General features: G+C 41.8%; 1 protein-coding gene across 3 annotated transcripts; it reads right to left on the reverse strand.

Annotated features, from left to right (window-relative positions):
* Positions 1 to 3,584: 3,584 nt before the first annotated feature.
* LOC109852814 (potassium/sodium hyperpolarization-activated cyclic nucleotide-gated channel 2-like) lies at positions 3,585 to 5,712 on the reverse strand. 3 transcript variants are annotated; one of them, XM_020424323.1, is made up of 4 exons: positions 5,408 to 5,712; positions 5,078 to 5,242; positions 4,691 to 4,892; positions 3,585 to 4,597 (listed from the first exon to the last, which is right to left on the reverse strand). In XM_020424323.1, exons 1-4 carry the CDS (start codon positions 5,638 to 5,640, stop codon positions 3,698 to 3,700), a joined length of 1,500 nt encoding a protein of 499 aa, XP_020279912.1. In that variant the 5' UTR covers positions 5,641 to 5,712; the 3' UTR covers positions 3,585 to 3,697. The 3 variants fall into 3 exon arrangements, with proteins under 3 accessions (XP_020279912.1, XP_020279911.1, XP_020279913.1); XM_020424322.1 differs by having other exon boundaries at positions 3,585 to 4,892; XM_020424324.1 differs by lacking the exon at positions 5,078 to 5,242 and having other exon boundaries at positions 3,585 to 4,892.
* Positions 5,713 to 11,315: the final 5,603 nt, after the last annotated feature.

Consider the following 11,315-nt stretch of genomic DNA (forward strand, 5'->3'; position numbering starts at 1 on the left):
GGTTGGTGCGGGGGAGGGTGGCGGCTCGCAGAGTATCGACCCATCGCGGAGGAGAAGGCAGCCGCCAGGGTCGCCGTCGCTGGGGTTTTGTTGATGTAGGTGTATACGTTCCGCGTATATATATCTGTCTATATCCAGATATCTGCGCGAAGACGCTGCTACACGAGACTGAGTTTCGTTGTTCGTATCGAAGGGGATGCGAAATCGAGTCGTTTTTTTCATGCTTTAATCTCATTTTTTATTAGGCACGTCACACCGGTGTTCCACGATCTTTCGAACGCAAACGTTCTCTCTATTCAATCTTTATCTCCTCGAATAATATGAGAGACTTGCGGTAGAAACACAGCTCTAAGCTCCGGAGATATATAAGCGCGTCGTGAATCATCGAACAAGAGTATATATGATGCATAGCGAGATTTTAAATTAAATGAAAAAAATCTCTTAAATAAAAAAAAAAAAAAAATAAAAAAAAAAACAAAAACTAATCTACTTTCTATGAAGTTTTACAATCTCCGCTGTTACTATCTCTTCGCTCTTTAAGCCGGAAAGTATTTCCGAACGCGTTCCTAACGCGTGGCCTCGCACATTTATCCTCAAACGCTCACGTAAGACGACAAGGGACGCGATTAGGAGAAGAAACGCGGTCATGGAAGTAACCGAGACGAATTATCTGCGATTACATGCACGCTGAATATTCTAAAGGGTATATCGTGACGTCGCATCACTCATGCACCGTTAATCGCGTTAACGACCCCGAGCCGCCGCCTGTTACGCTTCACGTTCTCAGCGTCTTCGGCGTTGTCGTCGTTATGTGTTGCGTACCGTGAATGATGTGTTCAGCTCGGGGTGGCTCTCGTTTCGGATCGTATCGTCGTCGCGCGTATGATTTCTCACCCTTCTTCGCGCATTCCTACTTCAGCGATGCTTGACGCGCACGAGAAGAGAGGGAGGAACAATGCAGTAGCCACCGAGAAAGAGAGAGAAAGAGAGACAAAAAAAGAAAGAGAGAGAGAGAGCAGGACTACGTGGATCTGCCCATTGTAGGGTCAGGTGGGTCGTTGGTCGGCGAAGAGCTCGTTGGCTGGCTTCGCGGGGTGTGGCCACATAACCATAGCCGCAACGGTTCTCTTCTCTTTCTCTCTTCTCTCTCTCTTCTCTCTCTCTCTCTCCCTCTCCCTCTCCCTCTCTCTCTCTCTCTCTCTTTCGCTTGTTCGCAATTTCTCCTCTCGTTTCATCGTCGCACTTGTCCGCCGCCGCCACGGGAGCGTTTCGTCTCGCTCCCGCTGACCGAGCTTACGTACAGTCCGACCGTACTGATAACAATAGGGACCTCTCCTAGCTCTCTCTCTTTCTTTCCCGTTTATTTGTACTATCCTCAGACGTTCCCCTTTCTGCCCGGAGCCGGTGCGCGCGCGGCAGTAGGGATACCGCCAGTGCGTGCACAGAACCGGGTGTGCTACCAAGCAGGCGCATCGTCGGCCTATTACAATGGCCAGCCCTCCTAAACGTTTTCATTGTCATCAGCGGCGTTCCCTCTGCCCATGCGTCGATGCGCACGAACCATTGTTTTGCGTCGAATGGGCGGCTCTCTCTCTCACCGGCTCGCACACCGACGCCACCATCACTGGTGACGCCAGGCAAGGCGTGAGTTTCTACCTTGTATAGACCACCTCTTTCTCTCTATCTATCTATCTGTCTGTCTATTTCTATAATTGGTAGTCTCTGTTAATCGGTTTTTCTTAGTTAGCAAGAGAACAACTGTCTTTCTTACAAAGTAAAGCGGTAATTAGTGATATGACAAATTTATGTCAGACCTCTTTTCACATTTATACACATATTAATTTTTGCTTAAATAAATTACACCGATCATATCGGTGTAATTTATGCATATACATATATCTCACATTGTAATAATACATCTCTGTCGTTAGATCTGATTAAGCAATCGTTCTTTCTAAACTCCGGCGTGTAACATGTACACAGGCGGCTGCTTTCATACTAATTAACGTATGTTTATCACCACTTTGCGTTTGCGCGATTTCCGCACTTTGTTTTGCCCTTACTGTCCGTGTGACGCCAGTCCGGAGTTTATTTCTCTCTCTCTCTCTCTCTTTTTTTTTTGTTTTTGTTTTTTGCGGTAATTTATACAGCTTTCTACGAGCGCTGGGATAATCGTCGAGTGGATATTCGTCGCATTTAACATCACAGAAACGAGATATATCACATATCGCGCCATGAACTTGTTACCATGCTCCGCCGTGAAGCAGTGGATCTAATAATAAATTCCGAAGAGAGAGAAAGAGAGAAAGAGAGAGGTTTTCTTTTTTTTTTTTACACCTACGTGCATACCAATGACTTACGCGCGCCATCGAGTTATTTTCCTGCTTAGACATTCCACGCCCGATGAAAGACCAAGTCTCCATTCCGGAGCGACAAAAAACAATTATCGTGAAAACTGCATTCATTAATAACGGATAACGTATCATTGCATCGCGTCACGCAGATATATTCAGGTAGAACCGGTCGGGCCGACTCGATATGCGAATCTTTCAGATAAGCATGCATCGTCAAGTAAATCAGACCTTCTCTCGTTACACGCGTATTCTTAATGCAATATCCCCGACACATCCCCGACCGGGACACCGACTACAATCAACTACGGATCTTACAACCAGCGTTAAAGATAATGATCCCAGCGCCTGATAAGTATTAATAGTTAGTCGAGCTAGTTGCGCGCGTCGACGCACCGGCCGCACAAAAGAACGCGAGAAAGAAAACTGTCCGTCTCTCTTTCTTTCCTCTCTCGCGCTTCTCTCGTTCCATTATATTTAAGTGCCCCCGATTCGAAGACACGATACATTTGATCTGCGTAATGCATTTCGAATGCGAGCTTGATTTTTTGACGCGCGCAAAATGAAACGAGAGAAAAAAAAAACAAAAAAGAAAACAAAAAACAAAAAGAACGCAAGTTCCGATCCGTGATGCACTGTGGCGCGAAACTGTAATTATCTCAAATTCATCTCAAGAAGTGATCACGTATTCTTCTTGCTACATGATATTACCGATGATCTACAGTACATTGAAAATTGTAGTCTTCCGCGCGGCGTGCGATCGCGATCTTCTTGATTCACGTCCAGGGTAATAAATCTGCCTTAATGTTGGGTTATGAGGAAACAGTTATCGGAGTCTTGAAAATTTATCGGTTCTTTAACAATTTTCTGCTATTATCGTTAACGATCTCATTAACAATTCTTTTAATCCTAACAATTCAAACGGCAGTCCCTGCAACCTGACATTAGTGCGCCACGGTAGAAGAATTCGAGCACGGCGTGTGTGTACCTGTTGAACAACGAGACTTTGCGAATTTGCTTCATTGTTCCGAAGCGTAGTCTCGTCGATATAAATCTCGATGTAATATTATTCTGCTCACAAGTGCACGCACGATATAAATTTACACGATAATTTCTGTATAAAATGCAACTTTTTTTTTTTTTTTAATCTTTTAGTCGCGATGCAAGTTTGGTATAATTATATACAACAAGTATAGAGCAAGTCTTACAACTCGAGTACATTGTAACATAAATCTAAACGGTGTCGATACTGCGATTAATTGCTTGTTATTAAAATAATATTTCTTTTTTTAAATAAAATACATACCGCAATCTTTGCGCAATGTTGTTGTTTGATTGAATCGCTATTATTGCGAGGCGAGTATCATTGTTCTCTCGTGTCGCTCGATGGCTATTTTCTTGATTTGATCCCACAACAACGGATACGGATGAATCGTTCTGGTAAAATCAATACGATCCAAACGGTACAACTCGCAGGTCTCGACAGCGACGACGAAAGCTGTTCTTCGCTGGGCCGGCATCACCAGCACGATCTCCCCGAAGTGCGCTCCGTCCTCCAAGTGACACACTTCCCTTCCCGTGCTCGTGTAAATTGCGACCGTCCCGGTGCTGATGAAATACATGCAATCGCCCGGTTGATTGGCGCTCACGATAATGTCGTTCGCCAGAAATATCTCCAACTTCAAAAAGGCGACAATGCGCGCAAGTAACGCAAGCGGCAGATTCTTGAAGAACGTAACGTTCTCCACGAGTTTGCGACACGACTGCATGTTAATTTCCTGACGCATTTGCACAGGCAGACTGCTTAGGATTTCGAGCTCGCGAAAATAACGCTCTACGAAGTAGTACTCGTAGTAGATTGCGATACGACGTCGTGTCTGATGCGGCAATTGCCTATGTCTCATGCACTCGTTCAGATACGCCATCATGTCTCGATATTTTAATTTCGAACTGTTGCAAGTTCTGTGAAACTGTCTCACGCGAGCTATCAGAATCCACATGAGTAAACCGCCTGCGAGCTGAAAGATCACCAGTGACGTGAGATCGGTCTCGGTTTTCGGCTTGGTATCGGAGAAGACGGTGTCGACTGAGAAGAAGATCGGAACCGCACGTAAGATACAATACATGTGTCGTTGATTTTCAGATTCTTCCCAAAGATTGAAGGAATGCAACCAGGTGTCGTAATGGGGATATTTCGGTAGATACAAAGAAGTGGTCACAACCGGTATTATCCAGTACATAGAGATCTGCCAGTGTAAGGCAATTATCAGCCAAAAGATCGCAGAGCACATCTGGTAGAGAGTCGGTGGAACGTTGTGCGCGTAAGCGATGTTTCTCACGTAAGAATTTAAAGAGAATACGCGAAATCCGCACGTCAGCGATGCTAGTTCACGCGCGACCACGTATTCTTGCCAGACGGTGACAAATGCGACGTCAGTTGGTAGCGAGCCTATGAGGTCTAGCAGAAAACTACGTCTCAGATACTCCTTTATTATCTTTCTCGGCTTCATTACGACAATTTGCTGCGTCTTGTCAAAATATCTGTTTGATGTGAAAGATTATTACGATAAATGTTTAATCTTTTACGTTTTTTCTTAACGTTGTAATAGAAAAGTTGAGCGCAACAGAGACAAGAGAGTTGTGTGTGTAATAAAATATAAAACGTTCAGGAAATCTATGTGTGTACGTGTGCTAATAATAGATAAAGAATTTAAGTTTAAATTTACCCTGACATAAAATTAAACATTATGTCAACGCAACAAAGAAACAGAAGGACATTTTTGAAAACGGTCCAATAAATCGATCGTTCGTTCATTCTGAAAGCAGCTTGGTACGGGACAGATATGAGCAAGCAAATTATCGTTGCGATCATTATAAACTCCCAATAAAATCTGTGTAAAATCAAGTTTTTTAATTCTTTTTTTTTGAGAAATAAAAAAGTCATATATATATATATATATATATGCACGCAAATCGGCACATTTAGAGAAAATAACAATTTGGTAAATTCTTTAGCGCAAATATACACTGTAAAATATTTGTTACGAAACGTATACCTAAAAATACTTAAAGGGTGAATGATATGTCTGTGATTGCGCAAGTGATGTCGCCTTTCCGAGATTATTGAAACGTAACTGCGCAAATACTTGCGGGCACTTGGGTGTTTGTCTGATGCCATCAGAAGAAGATGTATCGTGTCACAAGCTTTACGAAAGAGGCCGCGATTAGGAAGAAAGTAGATTTTGTGATGTTCGGTTCCGATTTCGCATTCGTGTTTTACGCCGAGCATCGTGGAATCGTTTTAAAATGACAAATTGAAGACGCGGTGAGCAAAAATAAAGGATACAGTTTGCTAAATATATATTCGGCGATTTCTATTAATAGAAACGTCATTATATAAGCATAACAAAAACGAATCGTCGTTCGCAATGGCGCCATCTCTTCGATTGTAGCAGAAGCGCGCGTACTTTCAAATTCACGAAGAGAACGAGCGGTCGATAGTTGCGAGCTGTTGGATACGTGGAGAACATCATATTGCGATGTCCCGATCTCTTTCGGTATAGCATCGATACACGTTATCACGAAACTATCTGAGGGTAGAACAGAAAACATACGCAACTCTCTTTCATCCACAAGTGATAAAATAATTCTCTCTCTCTCTCTCTCGTGCTACTTAGATAAATTTTAATTGAAGCAAAATTATGCGGAGGACGAGACAGACTGCTAGATTGTCTACTGATAGTATTCAATCAATTCAATCGATTTCGCGCTTGTAGCTTCTTTTCTTGCGAGGACAGCACTTTATTCCTGTGTGATCAAGTGTATCAACACTTAAAAGTACTCGCGAAATCTGCAAAAAATAAAATACGAATGAAATATCACGTGCTCAACGTTTTTTTTTTATTTTCACGCAATTGTCTTATCTCTGTCGCGTGACGTCGAGTTGAAAAGTTAACGTTATCGTAGTAAAAAAAAAAAAACAAAAAACAAAAAACAAAAAATGAGTCTTTGCTAGCGAAGATCGCAAATTGCTCTCAAGATGGATGATACGTTTGCTTATACATGATATATACTAAGCATTGCTTTACAGAGGTCGGCTTTACGAGAAGGCTCAGACCTTCGTTGCGTGCATCGCATAAAGACAACCGTTCGGTGTGTGTATTCCGCACGCGGTGTGTATTCTCGATGTAACGTCGAGAGATTTTATAAACGATTTTATTTGTTCTCTATATACTTGTGCTCACACACGGAATAAACTCACCGTCAGAACCCTCTTGTGCTTGTTCAAGTGAGAACGATGGAAATATCTCTTGCCTCGCGCGCGTATATACAGAGAAAATTTAACATTTATGCTCCGTACCGATACACACACATGATGCGCACACACACAAACGGACAGACACACATCATACACACACATACACAGTTTCGTATTATCGCAAACGGAACACGCGGAGAAGCTTCTGCAAACATTTCAGTGCCGCGACGTTTCTTACGCAGATATCGTTGCCGGAGTTAAGGGAGTTTCGGGAAACATTTTATCCTAGACTCCCGGAAAATCTACCGGTTAAGCGGTGTACGCAATTTAAAGTCGCTACTTCTGTCCGTTCCCGGGGGAATTAAAGGTCAGACGCGGAGGCAAGTATATCGTCAGGAAGTCGAGTTCTCTCTCGGCAGCTTTTTTCCCTCCTATCCTGGTAATAAATTTTCAAGTCGTCCAGCGACGTCCTGGAACTCAGGAACGATGTTATAGACGGTGCTCGAGAACAAGAAGGGTGGTTACTCAGTCTACGTTTCACAACCCTCCGCACATACTAACGTGGATTTACCGAGGCCCATCCTCCGCGTAACGACGAGTGACTGCGGAAGAGTCTATATACGTGTTCCCTAGGTAGAAAGTTATGGGTGACCTCGTTGCTGTATCAATATCTCGTTAGGGGACCACGACGGGAAATAAAACCCGAAATGGTCCGTCTTTCTCTGGAACTGACCGAAACCGAAGCGAAATTATAATGCGTCCTGTGAATTATCCCCGCGTTTGTTACATAGGCGTTGTTATGTATGTTCGCGAACGTTTGAATAACACGGCGTATTAGTTGCGTATTGTATTGCACTATATTTATATAAACTGCAATCAATGATGGCAATATGTCGGAACACGAGCCGCGTATTGCGAAATCGGCTTATTGTATCAAGCTAACCGGAAAATGACGGAACTGTTTAAATTGTTACATAGCGTGTCTCGATACGTGCGCATTTACCGCGTTATCTATTGATAATTATCTATCGTATCCTCATTAGAGGGGAAAAAGATAACACACACACAAACATTTAACGACTTTTCTTGATTTTCTATAATTTCACCAAAACTAAATTGAAAATTATTTAATCGGTTGTAGAAGTGTGTGCGCGCGTGTAAAGTCCTATATCCCTAATTATCCTAATTACATTTATTTATAATACGATACACTCTGTGATGTTACATATAACACACACACACACACACACCGTCATATTGCGTGCGTTTCAGTTTGATACAGAGATGTATGTATTGATACAGAGATTTTATAGATCGTTTGGTTGTGTTATATTCAAAATTAACGGGAAAACTATCTGATCGAAATTTAATTATTCAAATAGCGTTTTGTGTCAATTAATGCGTCATCAAATATACGTATTGTTGTATTCTTAGATAATTAAAACGAAGTGTTAACACACTTGATTGCATGTGAATGCAACAGCTTTGTAGAAATAACACGTGAGTGAGAAATAAAACAAAAAAAAAAAAAAAAAAAAAGATGACGTGCAGCGTGAGTGACATAAAGTGATGCAATAAACACAGTAAAATATACAGCAAAGTGATATGTTCCGATACTTTTGTTTTTTCAAGCAGTATTTCTTTCTTATAAATATTTCAACGCGTGCTATATTGTTTTTTTTTTTTTTTGTCTTTCAGGTAGACTACGCGGATAGTCTTAACGCAATTGTCAGGGCCGGCGTGTTTCTTTTATATTTACGACGTAAGGGCGTGAACGAAGGTAATTCTTGCTTCCACCGCAATGATCAATAAACCATCCCGTCCACGCTGTTCAACGACGCTTTATACTTCGATGGATGTAACCGCCGGGGAAAGAGGCGGCAACTGGTGGTCGTAAGTACTTACGTACGTATATGGGTTCGGCGTGTGTGCACACGCAGCGAACTTACCAACGATATAATCAGCGGGTAGACGAAAACACTCGTCCCCGACCAAGGTTTGGCGTCAAATATATCAAAAATGATTGGAAACGTTGCGTCGCAGTTATTCAAAATCTATCACTGTTCGATCCGCTTGTATAAACGTGGTTTCGCAATTACTTTTAAGGATTTTGCGCGCTGTTTGTATCGATGTTTCTTATTTCTGCGCGAATAACAGTCGGACATTTCGAGAACACGACTCGACTAATTATTTATAATCAATTATTTCGGACAACGTGGCAACAAATGCTCATCAAGTCGGATCACGACTTTTTTATTGGGTAATCAAATATATAGACAGTTCTAAATGTGTACATTGAGATAACAATCGACTGTGAGTATCATGTAGTTGCAATCAAAATATTTTAATGAGCTTCTCTTAAGCGATTTGACATGTGGTATCGATTTTGATATCCACGATCTAACACGTCAAAAGTTATTCTGCTTTATACGGTCTTACAACAGTGATTAGTGTTCGTCAAAAAACAATTTCGTCAAAATTAAGATCGAATCTCGACATTTTGTCTCGAAATGTTTTAATAAAATGTATTTCACGTTCTAGTACCGCATTTTGCCGCGGCGATAAGACCGCTAGATGTACAACGCGTAATCCATTATTATGGGTCGGGCAAGAGGAAGGCAACTGGTGGCCGTAAGTACTTGCTCGCTTTCGCGTGTTCTCCGCGCGCATCACGCGCACATACGCGTCGTGACCGCGGCGAGTTTACCGGTGATATAGTTTGCAGCTGAAACAACCGTTTCTACTGCCTAGCAGTTGGCGTTTGGCCAGCACTTGGTGCCGATGCTCCTCCGCCCGACTGTTATATGAGGATTAGAGTATACTGTGCCCTCTCTCCCTTACGGCATGTAATTACGCCGGTTTTCCTTTCTCTCTCTCTCTCTCCCTCTTTCTCTCTATTTCTCTCTCTTTCATTCTCTGTGATTCCGTCCCTCTCATTTTATCCCCCGACATCTCGTGTATTACACTCTTTATCGTCGAGCTGGACCTGCGTGCGTATGCGCCTCCGCTCGGTATTTGCATCCCGTTAAACGTCGTAAACTTGTCAAAGCGCGAGCGCGTTATGTGCAGAATCGTGGGCGCCGTATTGCAGTCGCCGTGGGCCAACGTTTGCGGTTTATCCTCCGGGACGCGGCGGCGGCGGCGGGTATCCGAAAAGACAAAGCACCAGGGAGCGGCGAGAAACCGAGGGTATATCTGGCGCGCCATTATTCCGAACGAATCGACGGACTCGGGTGCACTTAACGGGGATTAACGTTTTTATATCACAATCTCTCGGCTTGCCGAAGCGATATGCTAATGAGTTGATAATACTGAAATTTGGCTAACGAGGAAAGCTGTATTTCACTGTCGTAATCGACAAACAGACTTTCGCGAGGGTTCTTGCGCGGTTTTTTAATTCGAATCCGAATCGTTCGCATGTAGCGGGGCGCACTTAAGACAAATTAAGGACCGTCCGTTGCTGTAAGAAGAGTTGAGTATGTACGTTGATATGTCATATTTAACAAACGCAGTTATCAATAAATATACACATGTATATCTTTCTTTTTCTCTCTTATGACACTTTGTTTACAACACTTTAAATGTAATAACAGAACATTAAATTATATAATTGCGAATGTCGTATATATAAAGTAACAATAATAAATTTCTCCGTTATCAAGTATTAATTTACTTATTCGTTAATTTCTGGTTTCCAGTGTGTTTACAATACACGTCCGCGATAATCATTAACTCTTATTATATGTGGTGTAATTACGTTGTAACATGTTAATTATATTGACCGTGTTCTCTCCGAGTAAATATCTTGGTAATATTATAATTAGTAATGTTGAATTTTATAAAAAAAAAAAAACTGTATGTGTGTGTGTCATGCGCGTGTCTAATTCCCGCTAATTTTAGACGCAAACGATGAATAGTGATTGTCAGGATTGGCGATGTAGTAACTGAGATTCTCGATATAACGCTATATAACGCTATTTCAGCATCTAATAGCACGGTATATAGGGTTATCTTATTTGACTGCCCTAGCGCGCGCGCTCGAATTATCTTAAATCTACATTTACATTTATAACAGTCACAGTCGCCTGATTTACTTTCATTAATTGCGTTAATCAACGAAACAAAAAGGGGTAAAACAAAAAGTGAATTCAATGAATTGTCGGAGAACGGCATTTTCTGATTCTCCAATGTTATTAAATGAAATCTTGCGTCTTAAATCCAAATCGACCGGCATTTTAATTCATTGCGGATCATCGCGTAACAATGTGCGTGGTGGCTCCTGCCACACTTTTTCATTTACGTCTCACGTCGATTTACGATCCTATTAGCCGATAATGGTGAAAAATACGGCTACGGGAATAACGATCTTAGCTTATAGTGATCATAAATGTGGAATAAAATGTCGCGCCACGCGAGGGATAAAGCCGGCAATACGGCCCGACCGAGCATATATTCACGGTAAAGTGGCGTGAGTTATGAAAACTTCATGATATATCCAGGACATATACTTTATGACTTCACGAAGAAACCACTGAAGTAACGTCAATATGCTCTTCACGTATAGTCGCATAATTAAAAACTGTAATATTAATTACAACACGCACACACACACACAAGCTGCTTAAAACATAAAAAATTAAAATTAAAGTTGAAAAAAAAAAAAAAGATAAAAAGGGTCAACTTTTATGTCAACAGATTATTTGTTC

Source organism: Pseudomyrmex gracilis, unplaced genomic scaffold, assembly GCF_002006095.1.
Source record: "Pseudomyrmex gracilis isolate BER0280 unplaced genomic scaffold, ASM200609v1 scaffold_36, whole genome shotgun sequence".
Taxonomy (NCBI): Eukaryota; Metazoa; Arthropoda; class Insecta; order Hymenoptera; family Formicidae; genus Pseudomyrmex; species Pseudomyrmex gracilis.

Coding starts and splice junctions, on each gene's coding strand:
- LOC109852814 (XM_020424322.1), bottom strand. CDS start 5,640: ATGCTCGGCGTAAAACACGAATGCGAAATCGGAACCGAACATCACAAA. Junction 5,243..5,407: donor CACCCTTTAAGTATTTTTAG/GTATACGTTTCG, acceptor GATTTTACACAG/ATTTTATTGGGAGTTTATAA. Junction 4,893..5,077: donor ATGTTTAATTTTATGTCAGG/GTAAATTTAAAC, acceptor CACATCAAACAG/ATATTTTGACAAGACGCAGC.